General features: G+C 43.8%; 1 protein-coding gene across 2 annotated transcripts in view; it reads right to left on the reverse strand.

Moving 5' to 3' along the window:
* Positions 1 to 19,458, reverse strand: part of Asap (ArfGAP domain of ASAP) — a 167,486-nt gene extending 148,028 nt beyond the window's left edge. The window contains exons 1-8 of one of the 2 annotated variants that reach the window (XM_037426312.2): positions 19,007 to 19,458; positions 18,183 to 18,255; positions 15,588 to 15,674; positions 13,726 to 13,787; positions 4,206 to 4,280; positions 2,087 to 2,136; positions 485 to 560; positions 372 to 425 (exon numbers count right to left, since the gene is read on the reverse strand). In XM_037426312.2, coding sequence (XP_037282209.1) covers positions 372 to 425; positions 485 to 560; positions 2,087 to 2,136; positions 4,206 to 4,280; positions 13,726 to 13,787; positions 15,588 to 15,674; positions 18,183 to 18,255; positions 19,007 to 19,135 — 606 coding nt within the window. In that variant the 5' untranslated portion in view covers positions 19,136 to 19,458. Of the gene's footprint in view, positions 1 to 371; positions 426 to 484; positions 561 to 2,086; positions 2,137 to 4,205; positions 4,281 to 4,759; positions 6,522 to 13,725; positions 13,788 to 15,587; positions 15,675 to 18,182; positions 18,256 to 19,006 lie in introns of those variants that run through there. The other variant, XM_075894746.1, reaches the window with a different exon arrangement.
* Between the last annotated feature and the right edge of the window lie 3,992 nt (positions 19,459 to 23,450).

Genomic DNA, 23,450 nt, shown 5'->3' on the forward strand with positions numbered 1-23,450 from the left:
TGGTAAAAGGCTAGGGTGGCGAGCCCGTACGGGACCAAGCAGCTAAGACTTCTTTCACTCTCTACACTTTTTTCTTCTTCAGCACATACGATGCGTAAAAATTTCCACCCTCGCAGATGAAGCGCATCGCACATTTCATGCAGCGTCTCGCCTACTGAAAGGTTTCAGGCCAGCCACATGTGTGACGTCTGTCATGCTGAGACGTGTGATGCGGTAGTCGACTGCACTCAGGTGGTGAAGGACGATTCAACTCTATCTTTAATAAAGTCCTTCTTTATTTGCATTGAAATGAAACACCAGGTGCTTCCATGCATGTGTGAATGAGACAAGCCTGACTAATGACAAATGAAAACATGCACCTGGACACTCACCTCGCACATGTGCAGCTGAAACATCTTTCTCTCTTTCTCCATTTCATCGGCAATCTGATAAAAAAAGACGCAGGAATGAAAAAAAGTGGGTGGCGCAAAACAACAGCTCGTACCTCAGCTGGTGATATCTCCGTCCGTATTAGGCCAGCCTCTTTGGCCTGCTGTTTCTTCTCTTTCTCTATTTTAGACCTGATGGTAAATCACAGCTCTCAGGAACATCTCACAAGTGGACAAAATAGACACAACATGAACAAGGGAATGCGAAACGACAGCTCTTTACTGTAAGTAACAGCTTGGTGATACAATCATCACAGCACATGCCAAGCCCAAACGTGCCTTCAGAGAGTACTAGCATCTCACTTTTTTTTTTTTCAGCACATTGACGCATGTTGCTGAAGACATTGTTGTACTATATTTACACCTGCCTGCCATGTCAATGCAAGCGATGTCCTTGCAATCCCACAAAAAGAGGACAATGAAAGGGGGACCAGCTAGTCTTGGGCTCACAATGTCAACACCAACTGCATTGCCACCTGCCAACTCTCCTGCATTGCTTAGCAGACTACCAAATTTTGAGCAAACCTCCTAATTGTATGGGCATGGCAGCCAATCTCCTAAAAGACAGCAGCAACCAGATGGCGAAAAGAGAACAATAATGACAAGAGAAAGCCCTTGTAAAATTTTCAGGCCTTCATCGTCACACGCTTTACAAGTCCTTCTTATCAGAGTACTCAGGTGTTTTGCGGCGAAGTGTAACAGCGCGAACTTCAGACCGAGCGTAGTAACTATCTACGCATAGTGATCACACCCTGAACTTGGCACCAGACCTATGGTAGTAGCAAGACCCATGTTGGTATGTGTCGTAGGCAAAAGTATGGCCTCCAAGATCTGTTTCTGTTAAGAGCTGTTGCATTGGCTAATCATCGGACCTGCATCCATGCTATGCTTCTCGTTGGCTGATCCCATTTTGTTTGAGCTTCTTATGTTTGTGAGCTGTTGTAATGCACCATGCCACGAATGAGAGTGAGGAAACTTCTGACATGCAAACTGTTTTTTTTTTCTTCATGACAGAAAAGATTTCCATTATGTTGAATTTTGGCACTATTCCAAGCAAGCCTGAAAGGTGGCTCATAAATTTAGAGTAAGATTAGCATGTGGCTATGGTCCCCCAATCTGCCTTTTCTACGATGACGTGGCGCATGCGCCCTTCCCTAGTGAGAAAGTTGCGAAACGAGCCTCGGTCTCGGTGTTCTAGGCAATGCCGATTCTCCTGGCTCCTACCAAAACACCAGAGGACAGGACAGGAAAATGCAAAAGGCAGATTACGCATGCACATAAGTCATATATTCGCAAGTACGATCACAGTCATGTAAAATCTTTACATCTTCATGTCTATGACGATGTGGCCGATAAACAAAAATGTACGCCAGTTTTCTTTCATTGCATACTAATTATCCCTGTTTTCAACTATACAAATATTTTTTGTGACTCTGCAAGGTTTGTATCGCCGAGGTTTTAAGGTATAAATTGCAGAGATCACTAAATATAAAAACATCTGGAGACGGTAATTACCTATGGCTACTATTGCAGTGCAAATACCTGTCAAATTTCCCTGATAATAACGAATGATGCTACCGCAAAAATATAACAATCTTAAGCACATGAGCAACTAAAATCTATGCAACATAGAATCCGTGAAATTGCAATGGACTTACGCCTTGACTTCATAATCCCGAGATGCCTTGTCAAATGGCCTCTTGAGATCCTGTAATTTAATTTTGCAACACAAGAAATGTGCGCAAAATACAATTTTTTGTGTAAGTGCGAATGCACAGCAAAGGGCCTTGGTGATTGTGCACTTTGCTGTCTTCAGATAGTAGGTTAAACTAGAACAAATAAAAATGCCAAAAGAAAATATTAAGCCAGACAAAACAAGAGTGAAAAAAGGAATTGGCATCCTCAATGTTCCTGGCTGTGGTAAACTCAAAAGCTGGCGTTTATCTAGCTGCCAAATATTCATGATCAAGGAAGGTAAAATTATCAAAATGTTTGCTCTCTTTTCTTGTGTCCATTTTTGTGTGCCTACCTTTTTTTTTATTTATTTATTTATTTATTTATTTATTTATTTATTTATTTATGACATACTGCAGGCTCAAGCAGGAGGAGCATGAGGAAAAAAGTACAAAATGTAAAAAAGGGAACCAACATTGTAAGTATGGAGTGAAATAAGGATGGCTATACAAAAGTTTGCGTATAAACAAAGCATATACATGTTCAGAGCAATAAGAAAAATAAAACAAAAAAGGAGACGAAAAACATAAAACACTTATCAACTTCATTGTGAAATAGCATCAAAATTAGACACATGTAATGGGAGTTCTAACACCTCCTGTAAAGTTGTTAGCACCTCATGGCGCACGTGTCTCGCGCAGAAGCCGCATTTAGGGGTCACAACTATCAAGCAGCAAATGGTGTTGTGCTTGCGAGCATTTATTACCACCATCATCATCATGGTGAGCGTGGTCGCGCCGGCAGTGACGTTTGGCAGCAACCCTGGGTGGCAGCGCATCATAGATGAGCGGCCCTCTTTTGCGTGTGGCGGATATGGAGCGAGCGGTTGTCTCTTGCGGCGGGTCGTCTGCCCTACGATCTTGTGGCAAGTTTAGCGTTAGCAGTGCTGCCTTGTGTGTGTTCTTGTGTTTATGCTGTTGAGTGCTGTGTAATATTGTGTAAGGTTGTTTTAGCATGCTGATCACAAGTGATGTATATTAATTCGGCTGGCGATGTCATTTTTAAAGTAGTTAAATAAATGTGTGTTGTTTCGTTCTTTTCGACTGCGTCAACTGTGTCTGTGTTCCAAGAGCATTTGCTTCATAGCGAGACTCCACAATATTCACAAGGTAAGCTGTTCCAGCCTGTTATTGTACGCAGGAAAAATGAATACTTAAACAAGTTAGTTTGAGTGCTATAGGTGTTAGGGATTCAGCATGGCAATGCCTTGTCCGACGTGCTTCAAGCGCATTTATAAAAGATTGTGGGTTAAGGAATAAATGGTTATTTTTCAGTGAAAACAGGAATTTTAGTCTTAAAATTTTACATTGTAGTTGCCATGTTAGAATGTTATTAGCTAGAATCAAAGTTGTTGAGGAGTGAGCTGAACGGTATCAGAAAAAAAAAAAAAAAGATCTAACTGCTTTGTGATGTACCATTTTTAATGCGTCAGTCTTATGTTTGGTGTAAGGATCCCACACAATGCATGCATATTCTAATTACAGACGGAATGGCGAGTAGTAAGCTGCGAGACAAGTGTTGAAGGGACCCAGTTTTAATTTGTGCCTTAAAAAGCAAAGCTTACAAAAAGCCGACTTACAGATATTACAAGCATGCGTATTGCAGGATAAGTTGTTAGAGTAACACATAGATACTTATATTCAGTAACTTCTTTGAAAGCGATGTTATGGGGAAACAATAGTATTTCAACTTTTTTTCAGTAATGTTCATAGAGACTGATTTTTCTGCATTAATTTCCATATTCCATTTACAGAATCCACCAGAACACCATGCTATGAAACTAGCCCACGTATGATTTAAAATACAAAGAAATGGCCAAGTATTTTCAACAATCTGTGAAACTAACAACGTATAAACGGCACAAAATGAGCCAGCACCATTTACGCCCAAAGAAAAAGCAAATGCAGAGCACACAGAGAAATCCTTAATTTATTAGAGTTACTTTGTTCTATTCAAGTTTCCCTCACATGAGAGTGAAATGCAAAGAAGGCATCAAACACACTTGGTACAATTGAAATGAAAGCCATATGTGTAAGTACTCACTCCTTTAACGCCTTTCAAGTCTCCTTTCAACAAATTATCCAGGGGAAACATAATAATGTTGTGTAAGCTTTGCATCTGCAACACACCAGATTGAGTTTTCTTAATTTATGCATACAAGAGGCACAAACAGGTCTTTTTTCTGTGAGTGAGATTGCTGGGAAATTTGCATTTCAAAAGAAAAAAATGTTACTGTCTGTTATACTGGAGCAGAAAACTGCAACTATATCAGTACAGCAGGTCATGAGGCTGGTTCAATAACTGGCAATGCATCATCGTCTTTTATACATAGCTCGGCTTCCATCTTCTTTCCCACAGTCGCACATGCAAACCTGTCAGCAACAATACTGCTAGCCCCGAGAAGTCGGAGTGGTGCCGCCTGGCCGATGACGTCATGGCACAGACTCTTCCATGCGAGCCGCGGCGCGCCTACATAACGATGCGCTCACTTCGTGCGCTGTTCCAATGTTTACATTTGCTTTTTGCTTGTTTCAAGCTGCACATGAATGAAGAAAACAGATTCAGTAATGTTTCAGGTAAAATAATAAAAAGTTTACTTTTGCTTCTACCAAAATCACGCGCTTGGTCGTACAGTCGCCGACCGATTTTCCGGACTCCAAAAATTCGGACTTGTTGGATATTCCGGACTTCATAAATGCACCGTCAGGGATCCCATAGAGCTAATGCATTGTTTCGACCGATTTTTCGGGCGAATTTGCCCCTGAAAGTTCGATTTTTCGGACTAAATCGCTCGTTTTGTGCCACGCTCCAAGCCATTGTGAACGCCGCCATGTTGGATTTTCCGTCGGCTTGGCTAAACTTGGTCTTCAAATGCTTTTCCTGCCTCCGAGATTGGAATGCGCACGCCATATTTCAAGTTTCGGAGGCCGTGTTTGCTTTTTAAAAGACGCGGTGACGGATGCCGTTTTTTCGTCTTCGGTCAGCACTATCGTCATCACATCGCACGGGGAGGAGGCGAAAGAAGGATTCTCTACCTGCCACAATGACATTTAAAGACTTCACTCGTGCGGACGACGACATTGTTTCGTGCGCGGAGGCCACTGACGACGAAATTCTTCGCCAGGTTGTCCCGGAGCCGGAGAGCGGCTCGGATGACGACAATGACGACCGCCCGCAGCCGTCGGCGGCGGAGATCGCCAACGCGGTGACAATTTTGTCGAGCGTTTACGGCGACGATGTCACCTTGGCGCAAATACGGGCAAACCAAATTGCCTCCAAGCGTAGTTTGAGGCAAGGCAGCATCAAGGACTTTTTTAAACCTGCCTGATGCAATAAACTTCAGATTTTTGGCGAAAACGAATTTTTCGGACTGTTCGATTTTTCGTACTTTTTTTCGGTCCCCGCCAGGTCCGAAAAATCGGTCGGCGACTGTATAGCAATGTGAGATGAGTGAAAGGGACTGTGTCACGCTGCCAACCCCGATGATGGATTCCATTCGTGGCGACGACAGCCGCATTCTGACGGGTGTGAAAATCAAGAGCACACTTCTGTTTGTATAGAACAAACTTATTGACGCATAATCACGTGATTTTGCGACGGAATTAAGAGACCATACTAACATTATGAGGTTTAGATGTGCATGGGTGATTCTTTTCTGGGATATCAGTGCTTCTCCTCCTCTAGAAGAATTTTAGCAGAGGAACCCACGCATCTACGGACAGGGACCCTATGAAATGGTCATTTTTCTTTCTGCATGGGGAAAAATTTTGGGACGCAGGGGACAGACCCGGTGAACCATCCTTTGGTTGCGCCACTGCTTGGGCTACGTCCATAAGTGTGCCATAGAGAGAGTTCATTTTGACTCTTTGACGTTAGTGTTGAAATCGTTGCTATCAGCGGTGCTCCCATGTGAAGCTCTCATTAGCGTTCGTGACACGGCGGTAGAACACTCCAGCATTTCACGCAAATCAGGGTATAGGACTACATAATCCCTGGCGACTGTTGAGAAGAAACCTGCACATATGATCCCCAGTGAACGGAAATATCTTATTATTTCCCAAATCGTTGTGTGTGCAGCAGTATTATTTTGTTTATTTGACGAATATGTTATGTGAGTGCTCATGACAGTCATATTCATGTAATACCTCCAGCTGGAGAAAGCGCAGTTCTGTGAAATAATATAGAGAATTCACAGATGCAGGCGTAACTTGCACATTAAAGCGCAATTTAGTGAATTGAAAATGTTCCAATTTCAATTTTTCATACTTCGGCACAGACATATTCTTATACCGGAGTCTATGCCTAGTTGTCATAACTTTAGTATGGCTTAGCGTACTTCTTAGCACCCATTCTGTGGTGTACGCGATAAAAAAAACTAACGTCTACTTGTAAATCACCATGTTCACATAAATCTTCCGTTCGGATAGGAGTCTGCCTATGCTAAGCTAAATTATGGAAATTTTTTACAGATTTTGAAACATTCACGAGTTGTGAAACCTTGCACTTTGTATGTAGAGAAATTTGTGTCACGAAATTGATGAATAATCACTAATGTATCGCTAAAGAGCAAGTACACGACTAGCGCAAAAAAAAGGTGACAAGCGCTGGCGGAGCATGCGAATCCGTGCCGTAACATCGCCGTGACGCCAGTGTTCATTCTCGGGGCTAACAGATAGATGCAACTTGAGAGGTATCGAGAGGCCCCTTCTAGATGACCAAAGCACAACAGCTGGTCATCTTTGCAACTTAAGAAATAGCCCTACTTGTGCACTTGGCCATGTTCTATGAAGGCGCGTTCACCAGCCATTCAACTCATGACGTTAGTATAGAGCATGAGCCCATTGGTGCATGGCACAGTTCATTCACCTTTGACTAGAAAGTGCTGTGGACTGGTAAAGTTGTGTATGATTAACCGCAAATCTTATAGTCGTAGTATTGGTACTTTCCTCTAAGAGAGCATCGTCACCACATCATCAATGGCGAAAAAATACACACACGCAGCCCAGCACATATGATGAAATGATGTTCACAGGGTCAAGCAAGGGAGCTTGATGAACAAGCAATGCTGGGAGAATGGCTACATCCGGGAAACATGGATGATGTCTGCCTGCTGTGAAGGACAAAATGGACGAGCTATATTTTCAGGAACAGCTTCGTAGTTCACTTTGCCAAGGCGACAAATAACTCTATAGGGACAGTGGTGAAATAGCCAGCCCCATTGGCAATTTCCGACCACACTTGGTCAGCGGGTCTACAATTAACCTCATGATGAGGAGGATCATACCATTGGTAGCTGACACACTGCTGGCTACTAACGGTACAATGCAGGTGCGCAAGGAGTGGTATGAATTCATTTGTACTGACATTAACGACAAGCCTGTCGAGTAGGAGCATGGTACCCAGCATTGTAATGGCCTTCCTGTCATAAAGCAACTAGACTGGTGTGAACCCAGCAGTTTCATTTATTATTAGGTACCTGCATCGTAATTAGCAGGCACTACAGCAGGGGGGTAGATTCATTTCAACACGCAAAGCGCAGTAAACGTCGTCATTATATTTCATTCCTACAATAACTGATAGAAGAGTATTCCACTTGCTTGTTGTCTTACAAGAGAATGAATATAGAAATTTGTCACCTTTAAGAAGAAATTTGTCAGCTTTCAAGTCATGGTCCCTTCTACACAAAATATATAACAGTTGTGCAATGTATTTGTTCCTGTCTATGCCTGTTTTTAAATAATACACAATGGGAAAAAATTTGAGTCTTAGAGCCTCAAACCGTAGAGTAGTAGGCGAACAGGATACTATATGGCAGCAGATCATTCCAGTTTTTGTGATATCGGTCAACGAACAAGAATAGCATGTCTGCGATCATACTTTGTTTAGTCCCTCAGAAAGATCATAGCTTTGTGGATGGTATTCAGCAGTTATCCGAAGACCAGCTCCAAAGGCTGCATAACATTTTGCATTATGTGGGCAGTAAAAGCTGTTCCATGACCGGTTGTCACAATTGCTGGTGCTTCATGACGGATGTTCTTCTAAAAAAAATGGGCAATCTCAATAGCGGTGCCTCGCTGTAAACACAGCATTGCATAATGTATTCAGTGATAACTATGATCTAGCGGTCGCCATCATCAAACTAGGGCAAAGGTCCGAGCAGCTCTATACCAATTTGTTGGGATGCAGGAGCGACAGGCCTCAGAAAACCAGCAGCACACAAAGGTGGCGTTTTACAGCACTGGAATTCTCGACGCATTTTTACATCACGTCCTGTGTGAGCTTAGGCCAGTAGAAGTATCGGTGAATCCGGGCCGAGGCACGCGTGAATCCCTAGTGGCTAGATGAAGGCTCATTGTGACAGGCAGACAAAATATGTAAGAAGCAGATGTTTCATTGTCTAAAGATTAAGTTCCTTTTATAAAGGATATTGTTGCGAACACCGAATGATGATTGCAAATGCCAGTGGAGAATGCGAACTGCGGCGTTTGATAAATTAAACAAATTCTTTAAGCTTGGAATCATTCCTCCGCTCTTGAGCCAAGTCGGATGCACTACTAACGCGAAGAAAATGACCGTCGATATCATCATCACTTGCCATCAATGTCTTCCATAGATGACAAACACGTTTCTGCTGACATATCTGTTCTCGTTGACAGCCATCCGCTAACTGCTCTGGTGGACACTGGTGCTCTGTTATCAATGCTGAACTCGTTGCTGAACTGAGGAATGTTATGACTCTTTTGGAGACATGAATCAAACTTCCAGACAGCAGGAGGTGACCTTTTGACACTGCCTCGGAGATGCACTGCCAGCCATGATACTAGCAGGGGTGCAACAGCCGCAATACAATTCGGAGTGATGCTACCGAGGTCTTCCGATTTGGAGCAACTTTTGGAGCAGCAAAATTTTCCATTTTTGAGCAACCTGGAGCAGCTAACTTCAAATCCTGGAGGAGAAGCAAGTTGTATTTACATCCAAGGACATGAAAAATTATTTTAAGGCCCTCATAAAGAGCTATAAATATTTAGATTCGTTGCAAATTTCATGGAGCCAATCACCTCAGAAGCACTCCCTATTTCAGTTGATGATGCAGGAATAATGACTGAGCATTCTGAAAAAACTTGTTTGGTGATTATTTCCTTAGCAAATAAACAGAACACTGGTTGAATAAAATTCTACTTCATGAAATAACAATATAAACACACATATGTGGTTATCTGCAGGTATAGTAGACAAACCCTGTGACGTACAATGCCAGAGACTCGCACAGTCCCAAGTGCGTTTTCGTAGGATGACTTCAAAAATTTTAAAAAAAAGGTTCTTCTTTTTCACGACTGATTAAACTGCTGGGCGTAATATGATTGTCATTCAGCTGATCTCAGAAAGCCAACCTCCTCCGCCACTCATCTCTGTGCTGAATCTACACAACTTAAACTTTTTTCCTTTTGCTGCAATATTTTATGTGGCTAGGGCGTTCTGTATATACTCCAAAAACCCCATATCCTGTCCTCTAGAATTTAGTGCATAAAATAAAATCTCACAAGGTACCTTATACATTCGCCTGAGACAACCCGAAGGCAAGATCCATTTTCTTTTTAATGAGATAGCAATTATATGGACATTCTCGGCTGGTTTTTGCAATTGCTAAGAGTGTAGCCAGATATTTTCAAAAATTGAGCAGGAGGATTGCACCTTGATCTGAAGGGGGGGGGGGGGAGTGCAGGCAAAAGGTCATTTTGGGCTATATATGCCATGGCTAAAAAAATTCCGGAGGTGGAGGGGGGGGGGGCATGCTCCCGATGTGCCCCTCCCCTCCCCGGAAATGCCATTGGTCATCACGGGCTGCACGTGTCCAATCGAGCTAGGCGGGAGGGGGCATTGTTATAAACTTTGACTTTAAGGATGAGATCGCTGGCACATGCGCTTTTTACGACTGGCATACCCTTCTAAATTGTACTCTCAATGCGAACAGGCTGTGGGAAAAGTGCTTCGCTTTCTAGAGTGGCCATATAAGGGTATGCACTGAGCCTTGACCGCAAGGCGGCCACACCATCGCCGCGCCATTTCGGAGGTCCATTTATTTGTACGTGCCGTTCGTGCTGTACAGATATAATCACACTAATGGTCTAGAGCAGCGGAGTACATGCCTGTCGACACTGTTGTTGGCCGCGGCTTCAATCTCACGTTAGCTGAAAGCTTCCATTTATGCTTGCATTACAGCACAAAGGCCTAACATGCAGTATTACCATGTTTGGTAGCATTACGGCATCTCTCTCTACATATCTCTAAAGAAATTGCCAGCTGGAGTAGCTGGCTGGGCGCTCTAGACAAGTCTGATTCCATCTAGATGCACGTGCATCGGCGCGCAATAGATATTTCAGGGGTTCGCATTCATTACTAAGAGCGTAACTGAAACTAAAAAAATAATATCTTTTAGATCTAACATACTCTAACTAAAAAGGACGCTGGCTAAACGGACAATTATCACTCCAGTTGCTGAAGGTTTCATGCTATCAGTTATAGTCAGGTAGCGAAGCAGATGTTAGTAGCACAGAAAGTTCACGAGCATGCCTCAAGATAGTGCGCGCCAGCTACTTTAAGCGACGCAGCAGCCTCCCCTCCACCCCTCCCTTCAAAACGAAGCAATAAATGCGATGCCGTAATGTTAATATTTTTTAACTGTCAGCTATTGACCCTGGAAAGCAAGAGGTGACCGTGTAACAAGGCGTAGCCGCTTCAAAGGCTTTCCGACACCAGATTGATTGATTGATTGATTGATTGATTGATTGATTGATTGATTGATTGATTGATATGTGGGGTTTAACGTCCCAAAACCACCATATAATTATGAGAGACGCCGTAGTGGAGGGCTCCGAAAATTTTGACCACCTGGGGTTCTTTTAACGTGCACCCAAATCTGAGCACACGGGCCTACAACATTTCCACTTCCATCAAAAATGCAGCCGCCGCAGCCGGGATTCGATCTTGCGACCTGCGGGTCAGCAGCCGAGTACCTTAGCCACTAGACAACCGCGGCGGGGCTCCGACACCAAAGCCGCCGGCGATGGCCTCACTATAGCTGCACATATTAAAACTGAATTGCGACTGCTCTGACCAGGAGGCATGCTTTTATAAATGAGGTGACATTTAAAGAGAAAGCACGCGAGAATTTTCAATTCGCATTCTAGAAAAAAGGGCAGGTTCTTTTAGCGGCTTTTACCGTCACAGCAATTACAAACACAGATGTGCTGGTTGAAAGAAATGCAAAACAGTTCTTCTGATTGATATCTGGGGTTTAGCGTCCCAAAACCACTATATGATTATGGGAGACACCGTAGAGGAGGGCTCCGGAAATTTCTACCACCTGGGGTTCTTTAACTTGCACCCAAATCTGATTATATGTGGGGTTTAGCATCCCAAAACCACTATATGACTATGGGAGACACCGTAGTGGAGGGCTCCAGAAATTTCGACCACCTGGGGTTCTTTAACTTGCACCCAAATCTGAGCACACGGGCCTACAACATTTCCGAGTACCTTAGCCACTAGAACAATGCAGCAAGGTTTCTGTATGATTCTCTACAAACAAAGTATGTTAGAGGAAAAGTGTCAACGCGTTCCCACCATTTACATGTTCTTTCCCTCATGCAAAGCACGGAAAATCAGATCGCGATGTCCAGACATAGACGTGACAAACATTCTAGCGGCAGGCGTGCAGTTATCAGTCAAAATTGTTTATATTACATGCCGCGCATCTCTTCAAACGAACTATCAGCAGCATTCCTGGAACAGACAATGTCCGCCGGTGAATCGCTGTCCCAGTTTCATGCTACCTATTGGACTAGATGTCTATGGACCCCTGCGGAGAACCAGTTTTGCCGTTAAGCGGACATGCACAGCAGAGTTGCATCGGCACCAAACATAGCATCGTGAATTTTAGGACGCAGGTGCGACCGCTGTTTATTCAGCGAACAAAAAAAAAAATAGGTACACGAGTGTGACTGATGGCCCGTCATTGATATGTGGTTGTGACTACGTGATTGTGATTTTGGTGGCCCCACTCCTGCGCAGTTGGCGCAGGAGAGGGATCACTAAATTTGGAGAAATTTTTGGAACAGTAAAATGTTACTTTTGGAACACTAAAATCTAACTTTGGAGCAGGTTAGGCAAGAATGCTTACATTTTGAAAAAAGAAAAATATATATAAGCCATCCAACATCACCTAAATCGTGCAGTATGAACATGAGCACTGCTTTTTCAATGAAAGTAGTATTTTGAACCACCCCACTGAGCTAACAGAGATGAAGTCCATATTAGCATTTGCTGAATCTGTCAAATCATTTCACAGACTCTGCTAATTTAAATATGGATTTACCAAGCTCCAGACCTTGAAATTTGGGAAATTCGTAAAACCGAAAAGTAGAGGTGCACGATTTAGTTAGTTCTTTTAGGGAAGCAGATATGCCATAAACTGCTCCACATGATTGCCAGTAGCTTATTTAGACGTCAGCTATTATACTGGTACTAAGAATTATGTGGCGTACAAATGCATGAGTAACCTAGCAAAATGTGCAGTGTCCCGTGAAAGTCCCTTCCAAATCTCGATACATTTTTCTGCTGGGCACCGGTGTACTGTGGCGAAGGTAGCTTGAGTAGCATTCTCTGCACGGGTTGGAATCAAAGCCAAGAAATTTTCTAACCACTACACCTCCAGCCACCCTTTTCCTTCTTTCAGCGGGGGTGAGGAAGAGGGGGTTATGTGCCGCTTCGGCTCCCTTGCAAAGCGCGTTCGACCAGGTAAAGTAACAAGGGCTTGCACCCGTTGGCTTAACGATGGTACCAGATATATATCACCATGACTGTGGTCAGGACGATGCAAGTTCAAAACAAACAAACAAAAAACATGCACTTTTGTTAAGGCAATCGACGTGATCGCTGGCAAAGTCGGCGTTCCGAGCACGTCAAGCTTGTTTACCCGAAAAAAAAAAAAACGCGGCATACGCTTCTAGCTCCTAACAAGCCATAGCCGCGTTTTCAGGCTAGCAAATTTACATTTCCCGCGAAGCATTGGTGGCTACAGCAATGCATTTTGTCTTAAAGTTTCGTTGTCCCATTGATTGGTATCTGGTGTGGTCAACGGACCGATGGGCGCTCAGCGTTGTTACTTTATCTTGTCATATTTCAAGTACATTCTAGGCACCAAAGTCGATGTCTGCATGCTATGACAGATGGTGCAAATTGCAGGTGGCTGACATGGCCTGCATTTCTTGCAGAAATTAGCGCACATGAAAACATTTTGAGGCTGGCTAGGCATTTTGGCGCAGTGTGGCACAATTTCAACAAATTTCATGGTTTTGGTGCAGTTCAGTGCAACAATGAGAAATTACATTAAATTGGTGCAATTGGAGTGGCTTTTGCATACCTGTACTAGCTAATTTTTCACCCATAGCAATATACAGCCACATTAAATCCCATTGTATAGCTTCCATCATGTTCACAATACACACAACACAGCTCTTGTGATCATCACCAGTTTGAAAGAAAAATGTATTTCAGAACTTACCAGAGTTTTCATAAGTGCTGAGAGTTCTTTTGTCACCACTGAAAATTTGAGGAACGCAGCACCTAAGAAGAAGAGGCAAGTCAGTGTCTAAAAGAATAGCTAAGGAATGCAACTTTGACTTGATTACAGGAGTGGCTCTTTTTATTTATGCTTTCCTTTTAATGATTAGCATTTTATGTGCCAAAATGATTATGAAGCATGATATAGTGGAGGAATATTATGACCACCAACATGCACTGACATCCCACAGTGCACGGGGCATCTGTAGCTATGACTACAAATAAAGATTGTGCAAGCACTGTGGCAATAAAGCAATGCTCATTCATTCAGTGCTGGAATGGCTGACCACTTGTGACGTTCATGATCAACAACGAAAGGAAGCGATGACAGAGTGCTCTGCATGTAGTCTTGTTTGTGCAATTCATTCTGCAGTTGAATAAAAAGGCAAGAACTACAACAGCAACAGGCACCCAGAACGTCATTATATCTTTTATTCTGCTGCGGCCAGCGTTCTTGCCTTTTTATTCAACGATTCCTCTCGACCAGAAGTGCGTCTGTTGAAGCTTTGATTTTATCATTCCGTAGTCATTCAACTTACTGCCGAGTCTTACACTCAAATGTTAAAAATGGAGCCAACTACAACAAGCAGTATAAGTATGGCAAATGACAATCACTGGACGCTTATTAGGAATGTCACAGTTCATGAACTACAAGAATCAAGTTATAAAATTAACAATTAATAAGTAGGTTGCTTGAAATGATACCAGTAAAAAATATTTTTTGGGAGGGAATTTCACGCATGTGGCTGTGTGGTAGTATAGTCGCCTGCCCCACAGATAGCCCGGGTTAAAATCTTGCTTGACCGTGAACATTTTTTCTAATTTCCCATTATAACAGTTACAGACACCAGCCGTGGCTGCAGCGGACATCTACGACTCCAAAATGAGCTGTTATTGTCATATTGTGGAACCATAACAGCTTTCGCTTTAAAAGTCTTCCAGAAGTATCACCAACAAGTGTGAACTCCAGTAATGTCTTCGTGTTTTAAGTCGTGGGAGCCCGACGCTAACTGCAGCAACAAGCTCAAAACGATTCCACTTGCCAGTTGCCTTACATGTATTACAAAATATTGCAGCTTTAAATGTCACCAATCAATAAATTCACAGCACACAATGCAGGTAGGGCAATTCCAAGAAAAGAAACCCCGAGACAACATGTCACATCAATGGGCAGCAAAAGTATTGCTACTAGCGGCGCTACTAGGCTTAAATGCATGTATATACCCCATAAAGTGGATGGCCACGGCCATAGCTCCTTTGGTAGAGGAAGGATCACAAGTTCAGTCTCTGTCAATGGCAAGTTATCTTGTCTTCCACATTTACTACTAATAACGTCCTCTATACTTTCATTGGCATCTATTTGTTCTCATTAATATTGTGTGCAACAAATCTAAAACATAAATTGCCAATTCACTCTCATGCTGTTCACTTTTCTTAAGGTTTTTGATGTATTTTCACTACCTGTGGGGCAGTGCAGCTCGTTGTTTTTCTATGCATTTATGTTCCCCAAACAGATGCCTAAGGTCTCATCAAAGAATGGAAGCAAAAGGTTTTTGTAAGAAGTCTCAATACTGAAATCAAACGAGTCGAACGCTAGTCCTAACTCCTTGCTTTTGTGACGGTACCAACTCCTCAATCCATAGGAGTATTTCACCTGTTGGCTCCGTAAGAACTAACAGCACTTTGATGATAAACTTTCACTTTTTAATGGCTTTCACTGCGCAGTGATTGAGGCGAGAAAGCTGACCTATATGCACAGCTTCTTTACAATTCAATATCTGAAAGGATGAGGAAAGAACATACCAATGTCATGCTCTTGGTCCTTTGTGACTGCATTGGCACCCAGCCTTTCAAGAGCCTTGGAAAGGTGGACTTCATTGTCAACATGAGCTGTTTAATAGTAAATAAGAAGCAGTAATATTTAGTGAGACATGATAACCAGCAATGTTCGTACAGGTAATGAAGTTCGAAATCGCAGAGAAAGTTCAAAACACTGTTTTAATTCATGCAAAATTTCAAAAAATTACCTTGCAAATAATATCCAGCTCTAGACGTGCCCAAAACTTAACAACATTAATGGAGCTGCTGGTAAATGTATTGTGTTATTAAGGTAATGTTCTCCTGTTTCACTTTTCAATGTTACTATCATTAAACCATTTGGTTTTGCTACGAAGGTGATGTCTTATAATCTTCCACTTCTTCAAAGTAGCAATCTGCAAGACTTCAAGGCGATTTTTTTTTCTTTCCTCCACATGCTGACAGTTAGATCTTTGAACACTTGTTCATGCTGCGTGAAGTCAACAAACCAATCCTATTTTAAAGCTCTGACACAAATTTGATTGTATATAAATTGGACTACTGCAGCACAGCCAGCCACTCACTGCACAAAAAGAGCAACAAGAACACTGAGTGGGAGCCAATAGCTAAGCGTCAGCAGCTTTAAGAAGAGACACAAATCGAGAAACGCAAGCTTTTCCAAGATTACGTATTTTTCGTTTTTATTTGCTTTCACAGGTTTATTTTCTCTGCTTTCATAACAAAAAAAAAAAACAGACGCCTGTAATTAAACTCCAAGCAGGGTAAAACCGCTTTTAAAGAGCACAAGGTGGCTACTGAAAACTAAAAAGAGCTCTTTGTCTGGAGTGCCGTGGAAATTGTGACCTGGCTACTAGCAATGCATTTTACACGAGGAGTTCTCTAAAGCTACATGCTCAAAATAATGATGATTGCCAAGCTCTTATGATGGAAGAAGATATTTTAATATTTGTCGCATACATGAGCTTTCGCTTATACCTTTTAAATGCATTTTTCTCAAGATCCATGTTTGGGGGACTTCTCGAGTTTATATAGATTGGTACATCTGATAGCCACATCAGGATTAAATGTTGACCACACATTTTTATTATGTGAAGGGTGCAAATAGCTTCTTTCAAACTTATTATCGCCTGTACAATTATTACAAACCCAAAGCAAGCAATCAGTATGGGTTGAGGATTCTAAATATTCTCACATTACAATTTTTCTTACTTTCTTGATGCACTCAAACCTCAATATAATGACACCAAATATAATGAAATAATGGTTATAACGAAGTAAATAAAAAAATAGTCTTGCAATAGATAGAGTTTTAGGAGTAAACCTTTATAATGAATTTTCGGATGTAATGAACTTCGTTTTGTGTAAAATGAAACTTTGTTATAATGAGGTTTGAGTTAGTTATTTACATTCTACAATTAATGTAGAACAACATGAGCTATTAATGGCTTAGAACTATAAAAGCTGAGTGGCATAAAAACCTTGTCCGAAATGAACTACATCTCACAAATGGTCATGGCACAAAATGAAAACTGTGATACTTACTATAAAACTAGTCAGATATTTGAAATCAGCATAAATGCCTATTCATACAGCAGAATATTTCATTGTCTAAAGCTACAGAATAAACTTTTTTTCGAATTGCACCTCTCCTTAATTAGAACTTTTAGTTTTAGCATCCAGCTTTCACAGAGCATTTCTTTTTATTGCATGAAAACAATAGGTATGCACTGAGCTGTTGATTACATTCATACATAAAACTGAGCATCAGCATGCGCCACAAAAAGACAGAGAAAACCAAGCGCTGGAGGTGATATCTTGTTGAGAGAACAAATATGGGAGAAAGCTGATGAAACGAAACAAATGAAGGCAGTACAAACAACGCCATCAAAAAGTTCTGATAGAGCACGACACTTCAACTTCCATGCAGGACGTGTGCACTCCTGCTGGAGCACTGCTTCTAAAATGGAGAGTTTACAAAGTGGGTGATTACATCTAACATAGAAAGCACCATATATACAGAAGAAAGATCTGGCAGTGATTATTAGATTGCATATATCAAGGCACTCAAGGGTCTTGAAGAAAAGAAAGGTCCTAAAGCTGTAAAGGCCCCGTACATATATATTATTTCAATTTTAAGGGCTTTCAAGGCACACCCGAACTTAGCCAATAAAATACTTCCCCCCACCCCCCACCTCCAAATGTACTCCTTCAACACACTGTAAGGAACAGAACTTTTGTAAGCGCTAAATAGCTTTGAGCAAGCCTAGTTATGAGGTCTAGAATTGCAAAACCTTTCTGTATGTCCCATGCATAGCAAGAAACGGAACAGTGACCAAGTAAAGGATTATTACACATGCCAGAATGGGTCTGCTTCTGCATTCACGCCGGAGCGCACATCCCTGTTATATGTTCATGACAAGCTTTTCAACATACTTCTGCAGAGACTGAAGGAAAGAAATGTAAGTTTAAGGGCTCATTGGTGAGACACAATGAAGAACGTAGCATGTGAATTGTGAACGAGTGATGTGTAATGTGAAGAATTGCCAAAAATCACATAAACGATGAGAAATGTGCACTTACCATTTCCACTGTTGTAGACTGCTTTCACAGCTTTTTTCATTTTCGTCAGCCCGTCTCGATCAAAATCCAGCGTCTGCACAATGCATTAATACTATTGTTTCTGCTTTCTCTGAAAACAGTATTATCAACAAATTTCCAACATCCAAGTGAAGCATGTGATTAATGTCATTTACTACGTTCCAAGTGCTTTTGGATACCCCCTTCAAGCGCAAATTATTATGCACTGTCAACAAATGTGTCATACTTAGCATAATTTCAAGGCACTCAATATTGCCTTCCTCGAGAGAAAATTAGGCAATGTGTAGTCTTTGAATGTGGTTAATATGTAACTAAATATTCAATTTTTCTGCAGTCAGTCGTGTTCCACTTGAACGTGAAAATAATCAAATCATAGTAGCCAAAAGTGTGCGCAAGTAGGTTTTGATTGTACTCATTACGGAAAAAGAACTCTTGCCTTTGGTCCTGAAGGAAGGCACGTCAAACAACCCGTCGAATCTTTAAAGTGACCGATTAAGTCACCCTGAAGTCCATTCAGAACTACGTAGAAGGTTCAGTTTTGCCAAGGAGCAATTTATCTGGCTCTTGTCACCGCAAGTTGCGTTCACACCACCGCCTCTGAACTGACGCACGGAAAATGCGCGGTAGAGAGTGATTGGCAAGATATGACAATAATTTTTGCCACTTTAAAGTATTAGGTGTCGGTACAGACTACAAATCTCTGGGCATAACAATGAGGAAATACGAGTCGCTAAATCAGCGAGATCACGAACATCGAAAGTGAAGAACGGTCGCGAAATGTGCGCCGTGACGACAGGACTGCTCACCTCTTCGAGTAGATTAACACTCTGGCGGCAGTGGTTCATTTTGCCGACGAAAGTGGACGTGGTGGGCGAGTTGTAGTCCTCCAGTGTTTCGGAGACGAACTCGTCCACGCTCATCATTATGCCGGGCATCGTGCCCCGGGTGCTTCTCAGGAACGACGGGCCAGACACCCACACGACAGCCGCGGCTCCAACATTTCACACATCGGCGGGATGACGCTCATCGAGTCAAAACAAAAACGTCGCTTGACATCTCAAGTGTGGCGCACACACGCCCAACCACCTCAGTCCCCAACCACGACCCCTTCGGCCACTAAGCCGTCCCGTTCGGTCGCCTCTGCGTAGCCTTTGCGCTGAATAATAAAGAAACACACAAATTCTTGTTTTTGTATATATGACTATTAAAATCCTACGCAACCCTACAATGTTTTGTAGGTGTTTTACGTAAGGGGATACGAAACTGTGCCGTTTGTGGCATTGTGTTTTGGTTTCAATTCGTGCAAAGCCCCTAGCACGACCTACTTGTACTCTTGACCTGGCCAGAGAGCAGGGTTCCTATGAAAGCGCGTGTCCCCGCTCTCGTTCAACCGCTCACCATTACTGGCGCTACCTATAACCTGTTCGTCTGCTATTTTATGGTTGTTTTGACAGCGCTGTAACAAGGATGCCTGCATTCTGTGGTGAACTGCCGGCACATGTGTGAGTATTTCTTCGCTCGGATCGCTGGTCAAGTAAGCTGTTCAGTGTGCTTAAGTATTTATAGCACACTAATTGAAAAACGTGGAAACCCGTAGTACAGTGTACTAGAAGGGGGCAGTAGAGTGAACGAGGCGGTCGCGCTGCATCTCGGCTGACTATCCGGCGGGTGACAGTAACGGCGGTGCTGTAGTCCCATGGTACTGAAGATCTCAAAAGCGTCTGCATTGGCAGCGCGCGTGCCCGAGCCTGCGAAAACGTGTAATTGCTCGTTTTTAGCGCGTTTAATGCGTTTCTGAGCCTTTATCAGAGGACGCACCTGCTACGCGTCATGATGCATGAATGAATATACAGGCACGCCGAAACTGCGTCGATACATTCACTGTTTCAAGGACCTGCCGAACCAGAAAAAAAAAAAAAAAGAGCGTCAATCGGAATTTGCACGGATCCGCCTAGCTTCTTACTCAATCATCGCTCAGAGCTACGTTACATCATAAGTGGCTACTGGCGAACTGCAAAGAGAGAAGAAGTATCAAAACCATAATTAAATCATACGCTTGTTTTGTCGGCAGTCTGTATACGCTAACCAGAGCACAGAGTTCCTCATGTGAGCCTACATGCGCTTGATCGTTTCACGAGAAACCCGAGTATAAGTAACGTTGTCACAACATTAATCAGTGACGACTCTGTTTTATCATGCCAGTTTTGTCGAAGATAATAATTATTGCTTTCCAAAAGGCTTATTACAAATTAAACTTATTAAAACCAACACACAAATATATTAAAAAGTGCCAATTGTATATATAGCCCGTCTGTTAATCTGCGTAAATTCATTGTAACCTGTTCTCATTTTGTATCGACAGCTCAAGTTGTGCTGCTTTATAAATATTCTATTAGCGTAACGCCTTTGCAAGCGAGCAAATTTATGACGATGTTTTGTATTATAAGCGTAGCTCTATTATTAAGTGTCAAAAGTGTATATATATAGTGTGAGCGCTGACTATGTACTTCATCTTCATCTGTATGACCAAACCATTGTAGTGATCATCATCGTATGTCACGTGGGCTAGGTTTCTCTGGCTCGTGCATCTGGATTGAAAATATAACCTGGTTACTGCCGTACCGGACGTGGTCTCATAAGTGGTGGAGCGTGCTTTGGTTCCCACGTCCTCCTGCTCTACCCGTCACCCCTGGAGCTCCGGTCTGGTCGACGGTTGTGCCTTCAAGCAACAGCGATGGCAGAACCCAACCCGCCCGCTGCTGCAACCGCTCCTTCTCAGCCACTTAGGCTTCACTACACCGTGAGTACCTCTCATCGAGACCCTCCGGTATTTTCCGGCCTTCGCAACGAAGACGTCGAAGAATGGCTCGACAGTTATGATCGAACCAGCGTTTGTAATTATTGGGACGAGGCGCACAAACTGCGCTACGTTCCTTTTTACCTCGATGGCGTCGCTAAAACCCGGTATTACAACCACGAGAGCGACTTCTCCAATTGTTCGGCCTTCACGGGGCATCTCCGTCAGGTATTTGGCACGTCTGCAGGATGTTCTGTAGTAGCGAAACAGAAGCTCGCAACCCGCATCCAAGGGGACGACGAATCGTATACGTCCTACATTGAAGATATTCTGGCTCTCTGTCGCCGAGCACAAAAAGACATGACGGAGGCCGATCGCATCCGACATCTACTGAAAGGTATCAACTCTATGGCCTTCAATGCTCTCGTGATCCAGAATCCGACTACCGTCCGGGACGTCATCACTACATGCTAACGCCTGGACGCGCTTCATTCCATGCGCCTTCCACACGCCTCCTGCGACGCTCGCTTTACCAAAGAGCATGAATTGCGGGCCCTTATCCGCACAATTGTCAGAGAAGAACTTCACGGCCTTATTCCAGGCAACCCTACCGTTGCGTCTGTCCACACACCTCCTCCCAACCTGCGAGAGATAATGAAGGACGAACTGGCATCAATGACAAGCGCTGCACATGCCCCGTCTCCTGTGCGCTTCCCAGTGCCTTCGTACGCAGAAGTTGCATCGCGGGCCCCTGCACCAGTTCCAACCGTGCCTGCGGACGTCGGATGCGACCATGTGGCTGCGATGACAACGCAAACGCCAAGGCCACGCCACTATTCAACATGGCGTCCTCCCCGCCCCATATGCTTCTACTGTGGTATAAGGGGTCATATATCCCGTTTCTGCCGCCGCCGTCAGCAGGATGAACGACGTGGTTACTCAGCTTACGAGAGAGACTTTTCCCCGAGACCCGATGAATACGATCTCGCACCGTATCCATCCACCTTCCGTCAGTCGCCCTCCCCTCCACGATCTCGTGCTGGGCCTCATCCTTCTCGTTCATCTCGCCGCCGTTCTCCGTCACCGTTTCGGCGTACGTCATCACCCTTGCGTCCCGCTCCGATCTCTCGGGACTCGGAAAACTAGAAGGTGCAGTTTTAGATGCGGAGCATCTAATACTCGAGGCTTGTAGTGCGGCGCCGTCCGCAAGCTTCCTCCTCCTTCTTCCACCATCTGTGCATCCCTTCCTCCTCTACACACCGCGCGCGCTTCACTCCTCCACCATCTGTGCACCCTTCCTCCTCTACACACCGCGTGCGCTTCTCCTCTTCACGAACATTCGCTAGCTGTATAATGTAGCGCGCATGCGCCGTCACGCTTCGAGAACATCGGCAGCTGACGCGCGCGCATGCGCCGTCGCGCTTCGAGAACATCGGCAGCTGACGCGCGCGCATGCGCCGTTGCGCTTCTCCCCCTTCTCGAACATTCGACAGCTGACGCGCGCATGCACCGTCACCCACCATCTGTGCCGCGCGCGCTTCTCCCCTTCGAGAACATTCTACAATTCTCCTGATTCTCCAGTGGACGCGCATGATTCTCCAGTGGACGCGCAGTGGACGCGCCGTCGCGCTTCGAGAACATTCAACAGCTGACAGTGCATGCGCCGTCGCGCTGTATATATACTCAAGGTCGGCGCTCGCTCGCTCAGTTGCCGCTCGTCGGTTGGTTTGTACGGCGCGTCGACGTCCAAGGTCGCGGTGAAATGAATTCCAACGAATCCACAAACACAATGATCGACGTCCCTTCGACCAGCGCCGCCCTTTCGCATACGTGTGTACGTGTTCACTCATTTAACACCCCCTCCTACAACCACGTTAACCAATTTAGCCATCGACCCAAGTAAGTCGCAATTTAACACCCCATTTCACAACCACGTTAACCAATTTAGCCATCGACCCAAGTAAGTCGCACTTTAACACCCCATTAACCAATTATATGCTCCGTATCCTCCTCAGTGTTCCCCCGAGGGAAGCTGCGGGCAATCTTTTTGGAGGGGAAACTGCTTGTCGTCGGAACGCTACAACTCGTCCGTCTCGTCCAGCTAATTTACTGCCTGTTTCTGTGGAAGGTGTTTTTGTTGACGCCCTTATAGACACTGGAGCCGCAATTTCGGTAATTGATCGCGAATTGTGTTTTCGCCTGCGTAAATTGCAAACTCCTTATGCCGGTCCCATGTTATGCGGTGCTAATGACAGTCCAATTCGCCCGACCGGGTTGTGCACTGCTCGTATTCTCATCGATGGAATCCGTCATCACATACAATTGGCTGTGCTGTCTTCGTGCGCTCATCAGATAATCTTAGGCTGGGACTTCTTGTCAGCGGCGTCTGCTGTAATTTCGTGTGGTCGGCCCCTCATTCGTATTACGGACACTGAGCTTTCTTCTGCTTCCGA

The sequence above is a fragment of the Rhipicephalus microplus genome, chromosome 5, assembly GCF_043290135.1.
Source record: "Rhipicephalus microplus isolate Deutch F79 chromosome 5, USDA_Rmic, whole genome shotgun sequence".
In the NCBI taxonomy this organism is placed as follows: domain Eukaryota; kingdom Metazoa; phylum Arthropoda; class Arachnida; order Ixodida; family Ixodidae; genus Rhipicephalus; species Rhipicephalus microplus.